Source organism: Scyliorhinus torazame, chromosome 8 (genome assembly GCF_047496885.1).
Source record: "Scyliorhinus torazame isolate Kashiwa2021f chromosome 8, sScyTor2.1, whole genome shotgun sequence".
Lineage (NCBI taxonomy): Eukaryota > Metazoa > Chordata > Chondrichthyes > Carcharhiniformes > Scyliorhinidae > Scyliorhinus > Scyliorhinus torazame.
Window position 1 is genome coordinate 49435016 of NC_092714.1, and position 25639 is coordinate 49460654.

At 48.1% G+C, this 25639-nt stretch overlaps 1 protein-coding gene across 18 annotated transcripts in view; it reads right to left on the minus strand.

Moving 5' to 3' along the window:
• The window catches only part of LOC140427828 (uncharacterized), a 507915-nt gene that overhangs the window by 17998 nt on the left and 464278 nt on the right, over positions 1-25639 (minus strand). For all 18 annotated transcript variants that reach the window (XM_072513572.1, XM_072513555.1, XM_072513571.1 and 15 more), the window contains one exon: positions 1209-1288. In XM_072513572.1, coding sequence (XP_072369673.1) covers positions 1209-1288 — 80 coding nt within the window. The remainder of the gene's footprint in view (positions 1-1208; positions 1289-25639) is intronic.

The following is a 25639-nucleotide window of genomic DNA, read 5'->3' on the forward strand; positions in this document are numbered from 1 at the left end:
AAATAATAATTTGAAAAACTAATGGAATGTTGGCCTTTCTCTCAAGAGGGCTAGAATACAAAGGAGCAGAAGATATGTTCCAGCTGTACAGAGCTCTGCTTACATCCCATCTGGTGTGCATTCAATTCTGGGCACCACCTTAGGAAGAACATTTGGGCCTAGGGGTGGGTTCAACAGGATGATACCTGGGCTATAAGTGTAAAAATGAGAAGCTTTATTTGACTGGGCCTGTATTCTCTAAAATGTAGAAGGTCATGGGATCACTCCCATGCAGAAGGAGGCCATTCGGCCCATCAGGTTCCTCTGAAAGAGCACCCCACCTAGGCCCAAACCCCGCCATATCCCGGTAATCCCACCTAACCATTGGACACTAAGGGGCAATTTAGCATGGCCAATCCACCGAACCTGCAGATCTTTGAACTGTGGGAGGGAACCGGAGCACTGGAGGAAACCCACGTAGACACAGGGAGAATTAAAAAAATTTATTTGGAGTACCCAATTATTTATTTCCAATTAAGGGACAATTTAGCATAGCCAATCCACCTACCCTGCACATCTTTGGGTTGTGGGGGTGAGAACCACCGCAGACAGGGGGAGAATGTGCAAACTCCACACGGCCAGTGACCCAGGGCCGGGAGCGAACTTGAGCCCTCAGCGCCGTGAGGCAGTAGTGCTAACCACTGTGCCACCATGCCACCTTAGACACTGAGAGAATGTGCAAAATCCACACAGATAGTCACCCGAGCTCGGAATCGAACCCGGGTCCCTAGCACTGTGAGGCAGCAGTGCTAATCACTGTGTCACCGTGCCGCCCTAAAGGTCAAAGGACGTTAAACCTGAGGGATCAGAGATGATTAAAGGAATTGATTGGGTAGATAGAAACTACTTCTACCTGTGCCAAAGTGTGGAACAAAGGCATTGTGAGCTTAAAATTACAGGTAGACCATTCAGGAATAAGAATGTCAGAAAAAAAACCTCTACCCACAGCAGCAGTGGAACACTCTCCCTGCGATCTCCAAAATTGTGTTTGAGATTGTTGCTAGGCTACGTATTAAGGATTCTCGCGCCAAGATGGGATTAAGATACAGATCAGCCATGATGTAACTAAATGGTGGGAAGGGCTGGAGAGACTGAATTCCCTGTCCAAGTTCCCATAGTCACATTCATGGTCCTTTGTGGGAGAAAAAAACAGAGAAACACACACCTACCTGATTCTGTAACAAAGGAAAGTTCGGTACTGGGTGGGCCTCTGCCATGAATGTTTGTGGGTGTCACTGAGAATGTGTAGCTGTTAAATACACAAGGTTAGCACATTTATTAACAAATAAATATTTTGCTTCTAAATGATTTTTTTTATTTAAGAGCAGCCCACTCTGCTCAACCCTTTGAAACACTGAGCACGTAAGCAGTATTTCAATTTGTATTTTGTGGAGAATTCTAACAAAGGTCACTTCTTTTATTCCAAAAAGCCATTCCATCCTGAGATCAGCCATCCCGGTTTGGACATTAGATGACTCAGCATACTGATATGGTTCATAGGGACATATTCGCTGGGGCTGCAAGATTAAACAGGACCAGTTTTCTTTGCAGTAATGCAGTGTCCTTTAGCTAAGTTAGGTGCCTCAGACACTATCCCAGGTCTCACTGCAGCATCATAAGAAGTATCAGTAATGACCATCTGAAATACAGAAGACAGCCCAGGCTGATGTCAATGGGTCACTTGGGTTCAGGTGATGCAGTTCCATCTATCAATGTCATATCCTTCACCAGTGTCAGAGTTTTGACGTCCACGTGTCTCTTTGCAAATGAGAAATAGGATTGTGATTGCCCATATCTCACGTTGTTAGTTGAATGATGCTTTGGTTGATAGGTTGTTAGTAGACTTTTGTTTTATTCCAACTTCTCTATTGCTGACTATGTTATTTTCAGATCCAGATTTTCTTTCCCTTTGAGAATACTCTGAAGTAGTGAACTGCCCACAGGCCGACAGACCGCAAGGTAAGTGCTCCTTTCATTGCTGCAACCAATCTTATACCAGCTAATTGGGTGGTTAGTTCACTGCGGCAGGTGGGCTTATGGGTTCCCATAAGGATGGGGCAGGGGAGGGGCAAATACATCCATGCAGCCGTGAATATCATGCTGAACATCAACACAGAATCCAGAGCTGAAACCCGTCAGGACTGTCCGGAAAGGGGTTCAAACCCAATACCTTCTGATTCAAAGCCAGAAATGCGACCACTGGGCCAAAGGGTCATTTGACTTCGTGATCACTAGTGTTCACCAATTAATCAACAGGAGAACTTCCTTATTGATGTTGTAGTATCTGATACTGCGAAAAAGCTGACATATCAGTAGCTGCTATCAGCTATTTTCACCAAACTAAACCCTTTGTTTACAACACTCTTTCTTTTGAAAAACATTTACGATTGGGGAATAGTGGTAATTTCACTGGACGAGTAATCCAGAAACCCAGGCTAATGCTCTCGGGGCATGGGTAAAAATCCCACCGCGGCAGCTGGTGGCATTTGAATTTAATTCATAATCTGGAATTGAAAAGTTAGTCTCAGTCATGGTGACCAGAAAACCATTGTCGTAAAAACCCATCTGGTTCACTAATGTCCTTTGGGGAAGGAAATCTGACGTCCTTACCTGGCCAGCCCTACCTGTGACTCCAGACCCACATTGATGTGGTTGGTTTGCAGAGGGCAGTTAAGAGTCAATAGGTTCAAGATAATTAGGGATGCCCAACAGATACTAACCTTGCCAGCGACAAGTGTAGTGGCGGGCAGTTCTGGTGGCGCCTGCCCCGCTAACCAGAATAGCAGGACCCCGTCCCAGATTCTGCGCTTGGAACCTCATTAATTATGCACAAATGAGAGCACCCTCTGACCTTCCTGGCAGACCAGCAGCTGATTCGTCTGGCCATGGTCAGCTGATGGGTTCAAAGGTCTTGGGCTCCATATTTAAATACCAGTCCAGCACATTAATATCACTCTCTCCAGCCCACCTACTTCTACTACTGATGAACAGCGAGATGTCAAATTTGAAACCCTTCAGCCAGTTGGCAGCCTCCTTATATGCACCATGGCTTGCACTTTGCCACAGGGGTGAGTCACAATGTCCCCAGTGGAAGAGATTTTTGCAGCAGGGTCTGACTCCAGTGCAGAATCTGTTCAGTTTGACCCAATAGCTGTGCGCGAGGTCAAAGCCTGGGATTTCCAACGTGGGATCATCAGCCAGGTGCTGATTTTGGGCTGTGTTGTTGGTGTTGTGTCACAGGTCCACGGCAGAATTGGCTAGCTCTGGCAGCTTGGTCCTGATTGGCCCTCTTGAGGTGAGGCGTCTGCTGGGTGGGTGGGTGATGTCTTCTGCCAATGGCAGATGCAGATTTTCTTTATGCTCTTTCCAGCAATCGTGCTGTGCTAAAGACACAACGGATTAGTGGTGGCGCCGTGTTGCAGAGCACAGGTAGCCAATTTGTGTTTGTTGACTGGATTACTCAAGAGGTGTTTCTCATGAGGATCATCTCCGGATGCCAGCAACCCAGAGGGAAAAGGCCTCACGAGGAAGTATGTTCCTCAATTCAGCCACCCTGCCCCCAAGCCCATGGCCTGCGAGGCGTCCGTGCCCCACATGGACCTCAAACCACGGGCTCTGGAGTCTCCCATTAACAAATCCCTTCCACCCTTGTTTGTGAGCTTTTCATGCGGGCTTATTGGGGCCTCGTTTCCCTCGGTCTTCTCTCTGCCTTCCATTGTTCGTCTTCTTCATCTGTCTTCTTGCACCACTGCATGCCATTATAAATCTCACACTCCTCCCCCCCCCCACCCACCCCCCCACCCCAACTCCCTGCCTAGCCTTCCTTTCACATTACCCCCCTCGCCTTCGTTCAGACACCCCCCATTCTTCACTTCCACGCCTCACCTCACACTCCACCCCAGTCAAACTTCAGACCTTTGCTGTGGTTGCTGCGTGAGCTCACAGCACAGTCCTGTCCAGATAAACAATGCTGTGTTGCACCAGGGGCAAGGTGAGCCCTGTGTCACCCAATCCCAGGCACAGTACTGATCCGACTCAGTAACACAGGAGTGTCCATGAAGATCCGTTCACAGATAGGCAAGAATTGGTCTGCCCTGGCAGAGGGTTGAGCAGTGCAGCACTATGGCAGAAAGTTGTAGCACTCAACCCAAAGTCTCTAGTGAACTGAGAACCGCCTTGTACGTGTCCCTCATTAGTGATCGGGTTTTTACGCCGATGTAACTTCCCACTGGTGTGATGTAAGATTGAACGGCCTGATGGGATGAAGGTGCAGCTGTTCTATTGAGCATTCATGCGATGCAAATGTAGTTTGCACCACCGGCCAGCAGGAAGCGCCATTCACCCATCGTTGGGCGAATTGTAACGGGATTTTACACTGGCGGGTTTCTGACTTTTTGGCTCCTGCCAGATTCACCACGTCTGCCCTCCACCAAGCCCACCACGGATTGATTGGGAGAATTCTGCCCTATGATTTTGCCCTATGTTTCTGTTTAAATGAGATTCTTTATCGCTTTACGCTGGGGAGATTTTCTTTTGTGTCCTATTTAGGTTAAAATTATAAGTGTGATTTTTTTTTTTTTAGAATTGTTGAATAATAAAAGAGGCCATTGAGTTGATCATGCTTATGTTGGCTCTTTGATAGAACTATCCAATTACTTTTCCCATAGCCCTGCAGAATTTTCATCAAGTATTTATCCAATTCCCTTTTGAAAGTTATTAATGAATCTGACTCAACCATCTTTCCAGGCAATGCATTCCCGAGTATAGCAACTTGCTGTGTTGTTTTCTCTCACATCGCTTCTCTTTCTTTTAACAGCTAAGCTAAATCTGTGTCCTCTGGTTCATGACCTTTCTGAAACTGGAAACAGCGCAATTAAGTAGGAACGATCAAAACCCTTCATGATTTTGAACACCTCTCTCAATTCCCCCTAAGTCTTTTATACAGAGGCAATCCGCCCTTGCTGTTTTTGCAACTACACAAAAGACACTTTGTTCTTATATGGGGCTTGTAGAGGGAATTTTTATTTCTATTGATAAGGGATGCCTGAAGTAAAGAAAACCAAAGTCTAATGTAAGCATTAATGCATGTTATAGTTTGTCGATACAGAAGGGTTCTAAGGAAACATCTGCTCCTCTGGTATTCTTGGAATGAATTAGGTCAATAGTGAAGCTTTGCACATCTATATTGTATATTTACTAACAGCTTTTAAATCACTCGTAGGGACTCGTACATTTACTGCTTTGAATTTCTTCACAACAGTAACATACCTGGTAGGGGCTGGTTTAGCACAGGGGGCTAAACAGCTGACTTGTAATGCAGAACAAGGCCAGCAGCGCGGGTTCAATTCCTGTACCAGCCTCCCCGAACAGGCGCCGGAATGTGGCGACTAGGGGCTTTTCACAGTAACTTCATTGAAGCCTACTTGTGACAATAAGCGATTATTATTATTATTATTACCTTCTGTAAAGTACAGATTTCAAATATTCTCATTTTTTTTCATTTCCATATGCTGCTTAACCAATGGTCTCTCCTGATTCCGATTAGTAAATCGGGGATATTTTCAGATGATATTAATACTGGCTAGAGTGTGCTGACTATTGCACAATGTATGATCTTGCCAGAGCTAAGAGAGAAAATGTCATTGGGACACTATCCATGTGCCACAATACCTTGCACGTGTTAACTGCAATAACTGCATTGTTGTGTGCTTTGGGACATCTTGATAATATGGAGACGCTACATAAATGAAAGTTCTATGTGACGAGAAACATTTTACAGTAGAATAGTTTGTAACACACAATGATGAACTTGAGTTACAGGAACAAAGATAATCAGAATATTCCACTGTTTTCTTTTTAAATGCAATGTGAAGATGAGATGGATTAATTGCATTCACATTATGAGAATATTGTCTAAAATGGCATTTCTTAAGCCACTGAAACCTTCAGACTAAATTCTCCTACTGGTTAGTGATAGGACTTGTTGGATCAACCATCAATTTAAGGGACTTTCCCTTTATAGAATATGTTTATTTCCAAACATTTTTACAAGTCATTTTGCATAATGGCAGCCATTTTTACTAATCCTTGCTGGACTAGAATGGGTGGCCTCGCTGCCTGAGGGAGATAAATGAGAAAACTTTCAACAAATTTCCTTTGAATAAGACGCAGAAACACAGCTGAAATGGTGTCCTTCTTTTGTTAGACCATAGGTAAGACATAGTCAAGAGAGTGGCCAGTCTACAACCTGGACAGTTACTCTACAAAGCAGGCAAATTAAAAGCTTTATTGCATGGCGGGATGGTGAACCTAACAACTTGATTTTCCTGCTTTTTTTTAAACCACAAAATGCTAGATAGAAACTAGCTTGAACCTCACCAGAGTAACTAGAGCCACTTGGTGGTTGGCGTAGTTTTGATTGCTTTCATCAGAGACCACATGTAGTAAGACTAGTCCTAATTGCTACCCATAGGAAAATGAAACCCAGCAGCTGTGTCAATGGAAATGTTGTCAACATAATTGTTTTAATATCAAGTCTGATCACAAAGCTTCTATTTAATTTTTCCAACACACTGCCAGGATTAAATTATTGTAATTTAAAAAGGATGCAAGTCATTACCCCAAAACCCAAACGGTGAGCTAAAGTGCTCTCTTGAGGCACCCCCATTTAGGAACAACCTCAGAACTGAAAGCCTTCATCGCAAATACCAGTGCAAATGATTGGTCGTAAGGCCAGTCACAAATTGGTCCAGAATACCACATATATTGTACAAACAAAAACAACTGATATTTCTATCCAGGCTAGATGATTCTGCCAAATGGTTGAGACGTACTTCTGCAGATTTCTGGGCCAACTTTGCTCAGGAAACCCACTAAAGCCACTAAGAAACCACACTTTTTCAAATAGACTTTGATTTATGGCTGGCACGATGTGCCTTTTCTTTCCATAAGAACTCTTATGTTTATACCAAACAGTCAGTTGTTTTCAACTCCATCCATATTTTGGGATTCCCTTGTGCTGGAGTGAGATATTAATAACACATTTATTGAAGTGGAATATTGGCATATGACCGTTTTTTGAAAAACAAAGTATGTATCAGCTTGCAAGGAGCAAATGAATACTTAATGGTGTTTAGTCAGCTAGAATATTGCTTGAGCAATTAATGTTAGAATTGAGGTGCTAAAAAGGGCAGTAGAGATAAAATTCAGTCTGTGATACGCATTTAATATATAGCAATATGGAAGGGATGATGGCTTGGATTTTAGGGGCAGTGGGGAAATGACAATGCCCAGCACTGACCTCAAAGAAAGCTGTCCACAAAGCCTTGCAAACTCTATGGCATGGACTTCACCTTTTTCAATGTGTTTTTCTCTTTTTTTTATACATTTAGAGTACCCAATTCTTTTTCCAATTAAGGGGCAATTTAGCGTCGCCAATCCACTTACCCTGCACATCTTTGATTTGAGGGGGCGAAACCCACACAAATAAGGGGAGAATGAGCAAACTCCACACAGACAGTGGGCCGGGATCGAACCCGGGTCCTCGTCGCCGTGAGACAGCTGTGCTAACCACTGCACCACCGTGCCACCCCACCTTTATCGATGTTAATTTAATTCTGAGGACAAATATTGGGGATCTCTGGTGTCCGACTGCAGTGATTTCAGTAAGCAGGTTAAGCAGGCAATCACACTGGAAACCAGGAAGTAACAAGCTCGTTGACCTCACTGTTTAAAAATAATTTTATGGAAAACCAAACAAAGATTGGGGCATATGCATGGATTGAAAGTAGAAGCTGAAATATTATAAACAATGAACAAGTTAAAAAATCTGTGGATTCTAATGGAATGGAAAAATATGACCTTCCACAAATATAAAATGAGATTTTCAGGCCAAGGGAGGACATTCAGCACTAATTATGACCTGGTACACAACTAAAAAACCCAGTTACACCTTATTCCACAAGGCAAAATTTATTCAAGGTTACTTAGATCATGAATGATATTATAAAAAGTGGATGTTCATGTTAATTCAGTTATTTTTAGACTTCAACAGCCCACCCTGTGGAGGGGTAGGATAGCACTGGCAGCAACTTCTGGACTTCCACGTCTAACTCACAGAGTAACAATGCTGATAGTGAAATAAAATGAATGAAATGAAAATCGCTTATTGTCACAAGTAGGCTTCAAATGAAGTTACTGCGAAAAGCCCCTAGTCGCCACATTCCGGCGCCTGTTCGGGTGGCTGGTACGGGAATGGTCACTATGACTACAGAATCTGGGCCTATAATCAGAATTCTTTCAGAAGGCCATAACACAATTAGGGTTATGTATAACCTGTAACATCTTATTCAAACACCTTTTGCTTATATTCTATCCACCTAAATGATTATGTTGATAGAAATTGGAATTTAGCAATGTCTCTGTGTCAGTAGCCAGCACTTATATAGACTTATTTTTTAGCTGTGTTAGTTTCTATGTAGCAGAAGTAAAAGCAAATAAAACTGAAAAGTAGCTTGATATCAGGAGTCAGTGAATGACTGAGAAGTAAATTTGACTGGGAATGTCTGCTTTAAATTTACATTCAATATAAAACATTACGGAAATCGCTGTGGATATCATTATCCCAGGCTGGAGGTTATATATGCCTAAAAATAATAACGTAAGCAATGTTTCATAATGTTTATGTAGAAATCAAATGAGTCTCAACATCCATGATTAATTTAATTGCAATGCTAAGAATCTGTGAGGAAAAATCTACATGTAGAATGCTTCACTGATGATATTGAGGTCTTTTATTTCTACAAACAAATTCTCAAACCAACTGTTTAAATAACATAATGTTCTGTAACTGCTAGTGATCCATGTGCAGTTTACTGGATTACTTTGGTTACTTTGCTCCTTTTCATGTTCAGATTCTAATGGAGAACTTCTGCCTAATCTGTATTTTATCTGATCACTAGGAAGTGAGGGAATTAATTCTTTGATATTTTATATAGATATCTCTTCTCAATTCTATTGAAATACATCTCACATCAACCAGGATTATACAGAAATGAAAATCTGATCATTACAGACCCCAAACCAGGATGAACAGGCCTTGCCAGATCCTGTGCAGAAAGAAATGAATAGATAGCAACTCGTTAAACTGGAGCCAAGAATCTGAACCAGCCTGGATTCATTCGACCCCGTTATGCTTTAAATTTCACAAGAACTTGTAAAATTGTTAATGCTAAATTAAATCCTTCAATGATTTTAAGGTAAGGGTCTGACTACATCTTCGTCCAAGCTCGATTATCAGAACTAAAGCATTTTTATTCACCCCGAGTGACAAACTCAATGGACGAGTCAGTATTTTTGCATGAATATGATGCATTCATTTTCTTCGACACAAATTTGACATATGTGGAAAACTCTCGTCAGTATATCTGGATTTCCTGCTCGGGAACGGATTTTTGGGTTGCCAGCTCCATTTGGATATATTCCAGGATATTTGATCACATGTGATACCTCCCTATGGTGTCAATTCTTGGTTCCATTTTTAACAGGTTGCTCATAGAGTGTGGGCATCACTGGCTAGGCCAGCATTTATTCCCATCCCTAATTGAAAAGGTGGTGGTGGTTAGCCAACATGCACAAATCCATCTTTCAATTTGGCCTATTGCATTCGCTGCTTCCAATGTGGTCTCCTCTATATCGGAGAGACCAAATGTAGACTGGGTGATCGCTTTACTGAGCACCTTCGGTCTGTGCGCATTGAGGTCCCTGACCTTCCCGTTGCTTGCCATTTTAACACAAGACCCTGCTCCCATGCCCACTGTCTTTGACCTGCTGTAATTTTCCAGTGAAGCTCAACGCAAACTGGAGCAACAGCAGCTCATCTTCCCGTTAGGCACGCTACAGCCTTCCGGTCACAACATCGAATTCAACAACTTCAGATGATTAGCTCTATCCACCTCAACCCCATTGTTTTAATTCCATTTCATTTTAACTGTCTTTTACATTTTATTTCTTTCTTGTCTTTCTTTATTTATATATATATATATATATATATATATATATATTTACTCCCCCTATCTTATTCCCCTCGCCTTACCTTTTCTCCACTTTGCCTCCCCTTCCCCCCCTACATCTGTCACAACTTACCCTCTGACCTTAGTTCCTCTGCTGTTTGGCCTTTCACACCTTTTATTCTCTCTGGGGACTACCATGAGCACTCTTTTCCCTTGGTTTCTGTGGCTATGACTCATCTTTCATTCTTTCTCCACAGTATAAATATCTCCCACTTTCAATGCCTTTTAGCTTTGACAAAGGGTCATCTGGACTTGAAACGTCAGCTCTTTTCTCTCCCTACAGATGCCACCAGACCTGTTGAGATTTTCCAGCAGTTCTAGATTCCTTATGAGTTGCTTGCATCCGTGGCCAGGCAATTAATCATTAATTCCTGTCAACTCCAAGAATTCTACCCCCCCCCCCCCCTCCACCCCCCATGCACATTTGGAGGCGGGGGGGTGTAAAATTGAATGGATCGGGTTTCCTCTGGGAAACTGACTGCCTACACCCAGACGCAACATCATGCTTGGGCGCGCATCCTGCCCTTTCACCTATTAAAACCCTTAAGTGGCCACTTACTGGCCAATTCAAGGCCTTAACCCACCCAGCTTCATTTTTTAGGCTGGTAGGAGTGGATGCTGGAGGGTGGGAAATGGACAAAAACACCTTTCCCCATCTCAGGCAGGAAGGGGGGGGGGTCTCACTCGGAAGGCCCCCTCCGGGACGATGGAGCTCTGGAACTACCCCCCCCCCCCTTCACATCCAGCAACCTACCCCCTGACACCGCCGTTGCCCCCTCCATGCCCTCCTAACCCTAGGGTGTCTTCCTTCTCTCCCACCCCTGGGACTCTCAGGACCAAAGGTGGGTTTACAATGAAACACACCATGCCTAGGCACAGGGTCCTAATGGACAATAATCAAATGAGCCTATCAACAAGCAATGTAGAGCGACATCAGACTCTGATGGTCGAGTTCCCTTAGAGTGGAAAAACCGACTGGTTCAAATGTTGAGGGGCGCATGAGGAAAGAGAGGCGACGAGGCGATAAAGGTGCAGCCAGCAGGTTTCTCAACCCAGGGCTGAGAGCAGACTAGCCAGCAACAGCGAGGCAAGGTGCCGGGCGAAAGTCCCAAGCCAAGGTGAGCCAGTCAGCCGGCAGCTGTCGAAGGGGAGCTGGTGAGGAGCGACTCAACCCCCAGTGCTGACGAAGGCAGAGCTGAGGAGGGCAGGCCAGCCCGTAAATCCTCCTCTGCACAGGACTTCCCTTTCCAATGGTCCCGGGACTTAGTTACAGGCAGAGTACTGAAGCACTGCTTCGAGCAGGTGCAGCGCTTTGCCTGGTCAGAATGGAGCTGTCGGCCAATCGACAGGCAGGACTTCACTCCAAGGACAGACACCCACTGCCAATCAATGCTCAAGTGGGATTTTGAGAGTCAATGGTAACGTGTTTTGCACCGACTCTTGGGATGGCGAGCGCTGATCGCTTGCCATCCTTAAAATCCTACCCCGTATTTTTAGACTTGTTATTATGCAGTCATTCATGTGGAAAGATGACCATTTATTTCGCTATGGTGCATCTGGTTTTGTGCTCTAACGAGCACTAGAAATTTGGCATAGCAAAGAGAGCCTGGTCCCTATTCTAGCATGCAACGATACCATTATCCCAGTTCAACCGTCCACATCATAAGGATGCAGGTGCTAACATTTCAAAATTTAATTATGCTCTGAGAATATGAACATCTAAAGGCTGACTGAGTATTACTGCAATAAATCCTCTTGAATCATTTTTAAACCAAAGGGGGCGTGATCCAACGGTCACGCTGTGGCGGAAAAGCAGCTCACGCGGCGCAGTGTGGCCGCTGAAAGCTGGTAAGCCTCAACCCCAGGATCCACCAAACTTGCAAAGTCTCACGGGATTCAGCGCAATCTCGCGAGACGTCGCAATGTAAATCCCGTCCACAATGGGCCGGATCACTTTTAATCAAATCTGCATAACAAAGCAAGGCAGTAAGTCCCACTCTAATGTGCATATTCCTAAGGTACCCGAGGCTTTAGAATTCAACCCTTCGCCTCAGAGACCTTGGGTGAGTGCCGTTCAGCACCGGTACGGCACTCAGCCTTGGCTAAGATCAAGTGTATTTTTGATCAAGGGAAGCTGAGGATTTCGATGTCGATCGTGGATTGGAGAACACGGAGGGATTGAAGTCGTCGAAGAGGAAACGTTTAGAGCTCTGCTGCTATTGGTGGATCTACATGCTGGTCTAAACCTCTGGTTTAGGCCTAATGCCTATACAGTTTAGACTCAGCATGTGAGTTATGGCTGCAGCTGCATCCCGCCCACCAGGCTGGGGAGTGCGAAACACTGTCCGAGTTACAGTGAAAAAGTCGGAAGGGGAGTCACCCGAGGACCGCAATTTCTTCGTGAAGCGGGTGCTGCTCGAGTGCTGCGGGTTTCAAGCAACAGACATCTTCTGCTTGCAAGACTTCCCCAACAATGGATATTTTGACGTCACCTTCAAGAGTGTCGCAGCTTGCATCAAATTCTTGAACGTGTTCAAAGAAAAAGGTAACCAGAGCCCCCTGTCTATCTTGACTGCGGAGCCTCTGTTTATGCTAACGTCGCAGCAAAACCGGGTTGTTACACTGCACACGTACAACCCCCACGTCCCTGTGTCTGATATGCTCACGTTCCTCGCCAGGTACGTCGAACTGAAAAGTAACAGCGTGCAACTGAAGGACACCTTTGGCATCTGGACAAGTGAGCACCAGATCAAGGTGACTCTGAGAACAGACGGCGACAGAACCATCCTGCATCCCCCCCTCCAGTTTCGCCATTGGAGGAAATTGTGGCTACCTCTACTACGTGGGACAGCCACGAGTATGCCGCACCTGTGGCAAAACGGGGCATGTTGCCGCCAACTGCAATGTCACCTTCTGCAAAAACTGCAGGCAGGAGGGACACATGACAAAGGACTGCAAGGAAGACGAGTGCTGCAACCTGTGTGGGGAGGCCGGCCATCTTTACAGAGCCTGCCCAAAACGCGGGGCAATGTACGCACAAATCATAAGCGGCGGAGTCAAAAAGGCAACCACAGAGGAGTTTCATGCACCCTCCATCGACAAAGACACCACAGCACAGAATGCTGAAAATCAACAGAAGGGCCCTCAACAAAAAGTGGAGGGCCCAGCTCAACCTGACAACTCAAACCCAACCTCACCCGACGAGGAACACTCAATGGAAGGGGATGGAACGAAAAATAAAGAGCCCTGGGAAACTGTGAACAGGGACAAACGAAAGAGGAAACAAAAAAATAAACTGAAGAAACCCCCGATGGGGAATGGCAAACAGCGGCACCCTTCAGCCAGCGGACTTAGCGCCGACACCTCATCCGATGAGGGAAAACAAGACAAGAATTGGCCTCAAATAAAGGGGCAAAGTACCAATATGGAACGGGATGCACAGACCCCCCAGACCACAGACAGGGAAGAAAATAAAACACGCCGAGATCATCAACCTCTGGTTGATGGGAACAGCAATACGACGAACGGACACCAAACGCCGGACATTGAAAACAAGGCCACAGACCAACTCCAGAAATTAACAAGCAGCAACAACCCAGGCGAAGACCGGCCTGCAACCCCAACACCCACTGACTGCCACGGCGGACGCCAGGGCTACACTACCCCCCCAATGCATCCCCGTCGAGTTCACGGACCCAGTGCGGACCAGGACAGCTTTCTCAGCCCTACAACTGTGCAACAGTTTGCGAGCACCACCGGCATGCTGGGGAACATTCAACAGCTGGAACATCCAACTGCATAGACTCTGGACTCTGAGATTGGTAAATCTACCTTTTTAAAATGGGGTTTAAAATTGCATCTATTAATGTGCGAAGCATTAAAGATACTTCGCGGTGTGTAGCCACACTCAGCTACTTAGCAAACGTGAAAGCCGACCTACTGTTCCTGCAGCGGTGCAGAATTCCGCACCTCAGCAACTACAGGCACTGGTTGACTGGTGGTCCCACGGGCCATCCATCTGGTCAGGAGGAAACGACTGTCGCTCCTCCGGCCTGGGTATTTTGCTGCGGGGAGGCAACTTCACCATCTCCGACGTTAAGGATGTGGTGGGCGGGCGCCTCCTCGTAGCAGACGTCAAATACAAAAACGCCCCTCTCAGACTTATTAATGTGTACGCCCCGGCCGTAAAAAGTGAGCAGCTGGCAGTCCTTCAGCAACTCCCAGTGCTGTTGGCCACCTCCAAGCCGGTCATTCTGGGCAGTGACTTCAACTGCATCATCAATGCGGCTGGATGATCCAGCAGAGCCAACAGCAAACTAGACACTGCGTCCAGGCTCCTGATGGAAACGGTAAAAGGTGCCAAGCTGCTCGACGTCTGCAGCAACCCTGTAGACGGGGCGCAGCATAGATACACATGGTCACGGCCTGACGGGTCCGTCCGCTCCAGGATAGACTTCTTCTTTGTGTCCCGTGCTTTCACGGTCAGGTCCACCGATGTTAAGCCGGTGTTCTTCTCTGACCACTGCCTCCTACTGGCCGACTGCCACCTGCAGGAAAACCAGGGGGTGGGCAGGGGGACATGGAAGCTGAATGTAAAACTGCTGACTCCTGAGAACCTCGAGGAACTCAAAAGGGATTACAAAGGTTGGAGAACCGTGAAAACCCTCTTTGAGTCTCCATATCTCTGGTGGGAAGCAATCAAGGGGAACATCAAAAGGTTTTTCATCCTCAAAGGTGTACAAAAGGTGAGAGAGAGACAAGGGGCCATGTCCAGGCTCCAGAAAAGTATGCAGAATTTGCTCCAGCTGCAGTTGAAGGGGTTTGATGTCAAGGAGGATCTCCAAGAGGTGAAGAGCCAGCAAGCCTCACTCTACACCTCGGAGGCCTCCAAGGTTATCTTCTGTTCCAGAGTCCGCTCCGTGGAGCAGGATGAAAAGTGCTCACGCTTCTTCTTCCAAAAGGTGCACAGAGAGACCGCTGTGATCAGCAGCCTGAAGGATGAAGATGGCTCTGTAAAGTCATCGCAGTCTGACATCCTGAGGATCAGTCAATCCTTTTATGCCGGACTGTATGATCTGAAGCCAACAGGTAGCACTGTTTCCCAGACCTTCCTGTCATCTATCACGGAGGTCTTAGGAAAACCTGGACAAACCGCTAACTCTGGAAGAGCTGACAAAGGCTGTCAGGTCCTTTGAGACGAGTAAAACTCCCGGAAGCGACGGCTTACCGGCTGAGTTGTATTCGGCTCTGTGGGACTGGATGGGCCCAGACCTGCTGGAAGTGTACGAGAGTATGCTTCTGGACGGCAGCATGTCAGTATCCATGAGGAAAGGCATCATCACCCTCATCTACAAGCAGAAGGGGGAAAGGGAAGAAATTCGAAATTGGCGACCCATTTCACTGTTGAATGTGGATTATAAAATTCTAGCCAAGCGCATCGCCAATCGGGTCAGGTCTGCTCTGGAGTCGGTGATCCACCCTGACCAGACCTGTGCTGTACCCGGCAGGAAGATGTCTGATAGCCTCGCGCTACTCAGGGATACGATCGCCTAAGTGCAGGACAGGAAGGTGGACACCTGCCTCATCAGCCTTGACCAGGAGAAGGCCTTTGACAGAATATCGCACACCTACATGATGGATGTGCTCTCCAAAATGGGGTGTGGGGAGGGAATTCGCAATTGGATCAAACTGCTCTACACAAAAATCTATAGCGCAGTCTCAATCAATGGGTGGGAATCAGAAAAGTTCCAGATCAAATCTAGAGTCAGGCAGGGCTGCCCTCTCTCCTCGGCCCTATTTGTGTGCTGCATAGAACCTTTTCATCATAGAATTTACAGTGCAGAAGGAGGCCATTCGGCCCATCGAGTCTGCACCGGCTCTTGGAAAGAGCACCCTACCCAAGGTCAACACTTCCACCCTATCCCCATAACCCAGTAACCCCACCCAACACTAAGGGCAATTTTGGACACTAAGGGCAATTTATCATGGCCAATCCACCTAACCTGCACATCTTTGGACTGTGGGAGGAAACCGGAGCAGCCGGAGGAAACCCACGCAGACACGGGGAGGATGTGCAGACTCCGCACAGACAGTGACCCAAGCCGGAATCAAACCTGGGACCCTGGAGCTGTGAAGCAATTGTGCTATCCACAATGCTACCGCTTTTGCCGAGTCCATTAGGAAGGATCCGGGTATAAGAGGAGTGACGATCCCAGGCAGCGGAGGTGTGCAAGTTAAGGCCTCCCTGTACATGGACGACGTTGCCGTCTTCTGCTCGGATCCTGCGTCTGTACGCAGGCTCTTGAATGCCTGCGACCAGCTTGAACTGGCCTCGGGAGCCAAGGTAAACCGTGGCAAGAGCGAGGCCATGTTCTTTGGGAACTGGGCCGACCGGTCCTTTGTTCCCTTCACTGTCAGGTCAGATTACCTGAAGATGCTGGGGACATGGTTCAGAGCGGCTGGGGCGTGCACCATAAACTGGGAGGAGCGCATTGCCAAGGTAAGACAGAAACTGGGCTGGTGGGAGCAACACTCCCTCTCCATTGCGAGCAAAACCCTGGTCATCAGGTGTGAGGCACTCTCAGTGTTACTGCACGTAGCGCAGGTCTGGCCCATTACCCGACCCTACGCCGCCCGACCCTACGCCGCAGCAGTCACCCGGGCCATATTCAAATTCATCTGGAGATCCAAGATGGACCGTGTCCGAAGGGACCCCATGTACAAACCTCTGGCTAAGGGAGGGAGAAATGTACCCAATGTCTCCCTCATCCTGATGGCCATCTTTGTGTGCAGCTGCATCAAGCTGTGTGTGGACCCCCGGTATGCAAACACCAAGTGTCACTACATACTGAGGTTCTACCTGTCCCCGGTGTTATGAAGGATGGGCCTGGCCTCATTGCCGCGGAACGCTCCAAGTAGTTGGACCGTGCCGTACCATCTGTCCCTCGTGGAAAAGCTTTTGAAGAAAAACACCTTTGACCACAAGACAATGAAGCAGTGGTCAGCACGTAATGTCCTCGAAAAGGAGACTGTGGAGGACGTTGGACGGTTACCTGAGCAGACGGTCAGAGTCACCTGGCAGAACGTCTCATCACCAGAACTTACAAACAAGCACCAAGACCTAGCTTGGCTGGTGGTGAGAAGGGCCCTCCCTGTCAGATTCTTCATGTACACCCGAAGGCTCTGCGCCGTTGCACGCTGCCCTCGGAGTGGCTGTGGGGAAAATGAGACGGTCACCCACCTCCTTGTGGAATGTGCCTTTGCAAAGAAGGTCTGGAGAGAGATGCAGTGGTATTTGTCAAGGTTCATCCCGAGCAGCTCTGTGACACAGGACTCTGTGTTCTACGGACTGTTTCCAGGGACACACACCGAGACAAATATCAACTGCTGCTGGAAGGTCATCAACTCGGTGAAAGACACTCTTTGGTCTGCCCGCAACTTGCTGATCTTCCAGTGCAAAGAGCTGACCTCGACCGAGTGTTGCAGATTGGCACATTCCAAGGTCCAGGACTACGTGCTGAGGGACGCTCAAGCTTGGGGCAGCTGCCGCCAAGTTGCAATGGGGAAAGACCACTGTGTAAGGTCTTACCAGCAAATGTACACTGAGGGGCGGGTAACAGTGTAAACCCCCCTCGGTCTGGGCCATTAACACTGCACTGTATAAAAAAAACATGACAATGTAAATGTTTAAGAAGGAATTGCAACGTAAAGAGCAATATGTGTGTAATGTTATCAAAATTGAATGGAAGAATGTCAAGGGAATGTGTAACTCTGATGGAAATGTACAGTCAAGACAATTTGAAATGTTCTGTAATGTTTATGATAGATTTTATGAATAAAGTATATTGTTTGAAAAAAAAAAACTGGTACGGCACTGATGGGGGTCTCCCAGGGGATTGGAGGCCCCCAGCAGCATGCTCTTTGTGCAGGGTAGTGCCCTGGCAGTGCCACCCAGGTGCCAGCCTGGCACTCCCAAGGTGCCCAGGTGACACGGGTGGAGGGTGCAGGGGGCGGGCCAAAGATCCTCTCGTATTGCGTTTTTGGGGGGGGGGGGGGGAGAGGAGAGGTCGGGGATTGTATCGGGGGCCTTGGAGATTGGGACGTCGTTTAAAAATGGTGTCCTGGCCTCTCACTACAATGGGGAGTTCCGGTGAGCAAAGCTCCCCACTGTAAAAAACGGGGCTGTCTGTGGTCTTGGTCGTGCGTTCCCCGTTCCGGCTCCTTATTCAAAGTGAATTGCGTTGAATAGCCACGTGTGTCTCGGCACTGCGAATGCTGGGAAACACGCGGCTAAACGCATTTGCTGGTGGACTTTGTTCCCTTTTGGGAGAATCGCGCCCATGCCATTTATTGACACACATTTAATTATAGATGTCTTGCAGCGGAAAATATAGGGGTAATTTTTCTAGGATCAAATTCCAGCATGAAGCCTGGTGAGAAACGAGGTTGGAGATAAAACCAATCTTTGAGATCCATGCTTGCTTTGTGACAGGAGCCTTGCCTCACAAAAATAGCCTCCCACTGCAAGATAAACAAGGTGTTATTCAAGTGAATAATAATATTCATGAATGCTCCACCTTCTCAACCTTGCCCGTTGCCTGAGGTGTGGTGACCCTCAGGTTAAACCACCACCTGTCAGCTCCCTCTTCCCCCCCCCCTCCCCCTCAAAAGGGAAAGCAGTTGATGGTCATCTGGGACTATGGTGACTTTACATTTTAACCTGGCATTGAAGCTTTCCCTTCATCCTACATCACTGGAAACGCTGCCTTACATTTCTTTCCGTGTCTGGGCCAATGTGTATGTTGCATCATATTCAGATGACTGATGTTATAAACTTAGGCAAAAGCAGGCTGGCCACCATAGTGAGTACTATGGGAGTCAAGTGCAGCTGTCCCATAACAACCACAGCAATTCTTCTTCCATATTCAAGGGTAATTAGGAAAGGGCAAGAAATCCTGGCCTAGTCAGACACTCCCACGTCCCACAAATGAATTTTAATAAAAAATGGACTCACAGGTCTGAACCACAGGTGTACCCTTCCATTTTCTGAATTCTTTAGTGGGATGTGTGGATATTGGTAAGGCCGGCATTTAATAGCTCCGTGTTCTAGCCTTTTCCGTGATGGACCCATCCCTCAGTCATCCATATTTATTTCATCTTCATATCTGCTGACTACATTGTTTCCATTTTTCAATATATTCTTCCAATTTATATTCCCTTGTAGCATTGAAAATATTTCTGTATCTCTTGCCGTTCATAAAGTACCACCAGATTTTCGAATTAAATCAATATTATATTTGTGTGTGCTTCAGAGACCAAGTAAGCGAAGCTCAGTAGAACACTAAACTATATCAGCACAGATTTATTTGGCTGGTTTAGCTTTGTCCCCTGTGTAGATTCGAAGGCAATGATCAGTCATGTACTCACAATTTGCAATAGGAGGGGCCAGAGTTCTGTTATTCTGAAATCTTGCAAACTAGCTCTTTCCTAAATCGCAGTTAAAGTAGGTTTCCAAAGACGAGTTGTGGAATTAACATCGAAACTGAAGAGATTTACAAGCATCAAACACTTAAGATGAAAGCTGGCAGAACAACCCACTGTCTCGTTAAGTTCAAAAAGCAAACAATCCCTAAGAAGACTGTGTAAATAGAAATCGGCTCACACAATAATGAAATGATCAATTCTGTCTCTTTTAAAGAAAGTGCAAGGTCTGGTTGGAGTGGTTTGATTGGCCTTATCATTATGCTCCTTAGGAATGAAATAATTTCTTTCGCTGGTGTCTGTGCCCAGAGAGACAATTGAAAAGCTGGTGGTGCAGTGCAATGGGTTCCATCATATCGGGGGAGCCTGGCTCCCACTTCCAGTGCAATAGAATAATTTGTATTTGGACACTCTTCAGCGGCCAGTGCACAATAACAGTGGTAGGAAAGAGGTCTCATCCAAGCTTTGTCATTTATAGACTACACATAATCTGACAAACAAGGAAGATTTGGTAAAGAACAGATCGAATGGCACTTTAAATGGCATTTCAGTTTCGGAAGCCGCAATTTGTTCTAGAAAAGCTACCTGATACTCTGAGCAGTGTGTAAACTGTACTAACTAAACAAAGAGGAATGTTGAAGTACAATATGGAGTAGAAGTAGAGTGGATTGGACCGTAGAAAGCTGAGAATATTGGAGGAGTGTCGGAGTGTTCTTTTTTTAATTGATCAGGGAGGTGGAGGGGGGGGGGGGGCGGGTAGCAGAGAGAAATATTCAGACATTGCTGAACTTTGGGAGATGGCGCTCTTTCTTGTTGATGCTGTTAGTTTGCATTGCCTATACAATTATTTTTATAAACCAGAGAACCGATGGGACTAAATGTCTCCTATATATCCCAAAATGTTGCAATCTGATTGAGGAAGATAACAAGATCAAACTTTGAGCTAGTACCCAAATTCAGAAGTTGACACCAGCAGGACCAATACATGCCCTGTGTTATTTTTCCACCCATTAATCTATCTGTAATTTCCTCCAATTGTGCGAATCCGATGAAAACTGCAAAACAATAGAAGGCTACAAATTCTGTTGATCAATGGTTAAACCTGGATTACTTAAAGACTGTGATGGGATTCGAGCCAGAACATTACCCTGGGTCTCTGGATTACCAGTCCAGTAACAATACCGCCATGTCACCCCAGTCTGTGAGCTACACTTGTGGTAATTAAGGCTGATTCCCTGATCAGCTATTCGCCAATGTTCAGTTACCTCCAACAGGGAACAATGGCTGAGACATTGTGGGCCCCCAGAATGTTGTTCGCCCAGTGAAGGGCTTGCGAGCCAGTGATTTCCTCACAAGCTGCCTGAGTGCACTGCTTTGCATTAGCCCGCACAATTGGGGTTTTGGCCCTTATAAATAACTCAGTGGGCAGCCAGCCAATGTAAAGGGCAATTGCCCTTTTAATTAGCTGTGAAAATAGGAGGCACTTCATCAGCTGATTTGGGATTGGGAAGACATGTATGATTTCTGAGCAAACTACAGTGGGATGGGCTTACATGGTTTAATGACCTGCTGCAAGAGGTCAAGGAGAAAATAAATATTTTTTGAGAAGAATACCACCATTTTAATCATCCCATCCTTGGCCAAAAGTGCTTGATGTATCAGACATCCTCAAATAACTACCTTCATGCTCTCAGACAGAGTTGAACCACCTGCAGGGCTCCACAATGCACAGTCCAAACAAGTGTGGAGAATCAAAGTCCTAGCAGGCTGTTGGTAAAATTCTGAAGCCAACAAGCAATGGAATTACTTAGAATAAATGGCATAAATGTTGCATTCCTGAAATAAGCAGGGAGAAGCAGCAGCATGCTAACTGAGTCTACCAATATTCGCACCTGGCAAAATAGAGGAAATAAATTTTGCTAAGCATTTGATTGTAAATGGTTGCAATATAGCAGCACAGCCACAAAGTGGTTAGTGACAGTATTTAGAAGAACTAAATATGAAAGTGTGGCAGAAGGTGGTTCATAAGCTGTTTCTTTAAGCAATTATTTAGCTAAAGCACTCCTTTTAAAGCAAGTGGAGATATTACCTAATTCTTGAATCCTCTTCCTCCATTGCAGGTTGATGCACTAAGCGTCAAGAACCACAAAGACATGTGAGACTTTAACCAGGGCTTTAATACACTACATAGGAAGCTTACCCGACACAGACGACCCCAGGCAAAATGGGTCAGGTCTCAGAAGCTGGGTCTTATACCTAACTCCCGGGGGAGTGGCCAAGGCGGAGCTCTCCGTGGCCAGGTCAGGTTACATACAGGTGACCAAACCTCTACAGAGCTACAGTACAATACACAGTACAATACACAGGATTACAGGGCCACGTTACACACAACTATTATATAACTATGTACAATGCTAGGGAAGTACAGTGGTGTATCACCACATTCACCCCTTGTTTAGAAGGAAGTCCGGGGTGAAAATATGGAGTAGCAAACACAGTGAACAAACAGGGAGTAACGAACAGAGTCCATCAGGAGGTTCCATGTCGTCAGAGGTCGAGACGAACGATGGGTTTGGTCGATCTCTTTGAACGTCGGAGCTGCGGCGCTGAGGTAGTGTCCGGCGGTATCCGTGCTGTCGGTGGTGCTGGGTCGCGAGGCGGCATGACGTCCCCCACCGCTTCGGCTGGCTTGAGGCGAAACTGCGGGGTGACAGCGGCTGGCACGGAGTAGTAACAGGCCGAGGGATCGACAGGAGGAGAGAGGGAGCGGGGTGGAGGTTGCGGGGCGGGGGCGGCAGGGGCCCCAGAGGGGGCCAGGTCCTTGATGGAGACGGTCTCCTCACGCCCGTCGGGGTACGCTATGTACGCGTACTGTGGGTTGGCGTGGAGGAGACGGACTCTCTCCACCAGGGGCTCCGCCTTAGAGGTGTACACGTGCTTGCAGAGCAGGACGTCTCCCGGGGACAGGAGCCAGGACGGAAGCGATGTCACGGATGCCGATCTCCCGGAGAAAGAAACATTCGCTCATGAGGGGTAGCATTCGTTGCAGGACACAAAAGGTACCGGATGGAGTGGAGTGCGGCAGGGAGGGCCTCCTGCCAACGGGAGACTGGTAGGCCTTTGGACTTGAGGGCTAGCAGCACGGCCTTCCAAAATGTCGCGTTCTCCCTCTCCACCTGTCCGTTCCCCCAGGGGTTGCAACTGGTCGTCCTGCTCGAGGCAACGCCCCTGGCGAGCAGGTACCGACGCAGCTCCTCACTCATGAAGGAGGAGCCCCGGTCACTGCGAATGTAATTGGGATAACCGAACAGCATGAAGAGGTCGTGCAACGCTTTGATGACGGTGGCGGAGGTCGTGTCGGGGCAGGGAATGGCGAAGGGGAACCACGAGTACGTCGATGACATTGAGGAAGTACGTGTTGCGGTTGTGGGTGGGGAGGGGCCCTTTGAAGTCAATGCTGAGACGTTCAAAGGGGCGGGTAGCCTTGATTAGGTGCGCCTTGTCTGGCTTGTAGAATTGCGGCTTGCACTCCGCACAGACTTGGCAGTCCCTAGTCATGGCCTTGACCTCCTCGACTGAGAAGGGCAGGTTGTGGCCTTGGTGTAGTGGTAGAACCGCCTGACGCCCGGGTGACAGAGGTCATTATGTAGTGCCCGCAGTCGGTCATCCTGTGCGTTGGCACAAGTACTACGGGACAGGGCATCAGGAGGATCATTGAGCTTACCTGGCCAGTATAAGATACTATAATTGTAGGTGGAGAGTTCGATCCTCCACCTTAATATCTTATCATTTTTGATTTTACCTCGTTGTTTGTTGTCGAACATGAACGCAACTGATCGTTGGTCAGTAACGAGGGTAAATGGTTTTCCGGCCAGGTAGTGCCTCCAGTGCAAGACGGCTTCCACTATGGCCTGTGCCTCCTTCTCAAGAGAGGAGTGGCGGATCTCGGGGCCTTGGAGTGTGCGGGGAAAGAATGCGATCGGCCTGCCCGCCTGGTTGAGGGTGGCACCCAGGGCAAAGTCGGAGGCATCGCTCTCGACTTGGAGTGGTGCAGACTCGTCTACCGCATGCATGGCGGCTTTGGCGATAGCGGTTTTTAGAAGGTGGAAGGCCTGGCAGGCCTCGGGCGGGAGGGGGAATGAGGGGGAACGGAGGAGGAGTCGGGCCTTGTCAGCGTACTCGGGCACCCACTGGGCATAGTAGGCAAAGAACCCGAGGCATCGCCTCAGTTCTTTGGGGCAGGTGGGAATGGGGAGTTCAAGAAGGGGGCGCAGACGGTCGGGATCGGGGCCGAGGACACCGTTCTCCACCACGTAGCCGAGTATGGCGAGGCGGGTGGTGCCGCAAACACATTTTGCCTCGTTGTACGTGAGATTGAGGCGTTTGGCAGTTTGGAGGAATTTAGTGAGGTTGATGTCATGGTCCTGCTGGTTGCGGCCGCAGATGGTGACGTTGTCCAGATACAGGAAGGTAGCCCGCAGTCTGTTCTGGTCCACCATTCGGTCCATCTCCCGTTGGACGACCGAGACTCCATTGGTGACGCCAAAGGGTACCCTAAGAAAGTGGTAGAGGCGGCTGTCTGCCTCGAAGGCCGTGAAGTTACGGTCCTCCGGGCGGATAGGGAGCTGGTGGTAGGTGGATTTCAAGTCTATGGTGGAGAACACCCGGTACTGTGCAATCCGGTTGACCGTATCAGATATGCGGGGGAGGGGATACGCATCAAGCAGCGTGTACCGGTTGATGGTCTGACTGTAGTCAATGACCATGCGGTGTTTCTCGCTAGACTTGACTACCACCACTTGGGCTCGCCAGGGGCTGGTGCTGTGAGCAATGATCTTTTCCGAGAGAAGGCGCTTAATCTCCGCTCGAATGAATTGGCGGTCCCCGAAACTGTAACGCCGACTTTTAATAGCCACGGGCTTGCAGTCGGGGGTGAGATTAGCAAACAGTGAAGGGGGGGGGATCCTGAGCGTGGAGAGACTACAGGTGGGACCCGGGGGGGGGATCAGGGAAGAACTGGGAGTTGGAGACCGTGAGGGGGGGGGAGGGGGCCGTTAAAATGCAAGGTGAGGCTGCGCAGGTGGCATTGGAAGTCCAGGCCGGGGATCGCGGCGGCGCAGAGGTGAGGGAGGACCATGAATTTGAAATCCTGGAACACCGCGCCGTTCACTGAGAGGGTGACAACGCAGTATCCCGAAACCTCGGCCGACTGGGAGTTGGAGGCCATGGAAATATGCCTGCGCGTGGGTAGTACCTTGAGGGAGCAGCGGCGCACGGTGTCCGGGTGGAGGAAGCTCTCCGTGCTGCCGCTGTCGAAGAGGCAGGTAACAGTGAAACTATTTACCTGAACCTCCATGGTGGATCTGGCGAGCTGATGCGGTCGGTCCTGGTCGAGGACGATGGATGCGATGGTGGAGCTGTTGGAGAAGGTTGCCGGATCCGGGGAGCGGCCTGCGGAAGAAGGTGGCGGCGCCCAGGCGTCGTAGGCTGCTGTTGGAGGCCAGGTTGCTGTCGTTGGCTGCATCTCAGTTGTTTGCAGCATTTCGGTCGAGTGCGCAGGACCGGAAGTGACGATCGGCGGTGGACCGGAAGTGACGTAAGTCGGGGTTCCGGGCGGCGCCCATGCAGACCGCGTGGAGGTGGGGCCAGAGGTCGAGTGCGCAGGTCCGAAAGTGACGATCGGCGGCGGGGCGGACCCGGAAGCGACGATCGGCGGCGGACCGGAAGTGACGTGCAGCGGACCGGAAGTGAAGGAAGCCGGGCCGGGGATAATCAAAGATGGCGGCGCCCATGCGTCGCACGTGTCAAATAGCGAGCCGGGAACGGAGGATGGCGGCACCCAGGAGTAGCAGGCCGCGGTGTTGGACCCCGAGGCAGCGGTGGAGCGGCAGACGTTTGCAAAATGGCCTTTCCTGCCACAGGCTGAACAGGTAGCATCTCTAGCAGGGCAGCGTTTCCTGGGGTGTTTTGCTTGGCCACAAAAGTAACACTGGGGCCCAGGCATTATTTTTACTGCTGGTGTGGCTGGGTGGGCCGTGACTTGCAGGGGT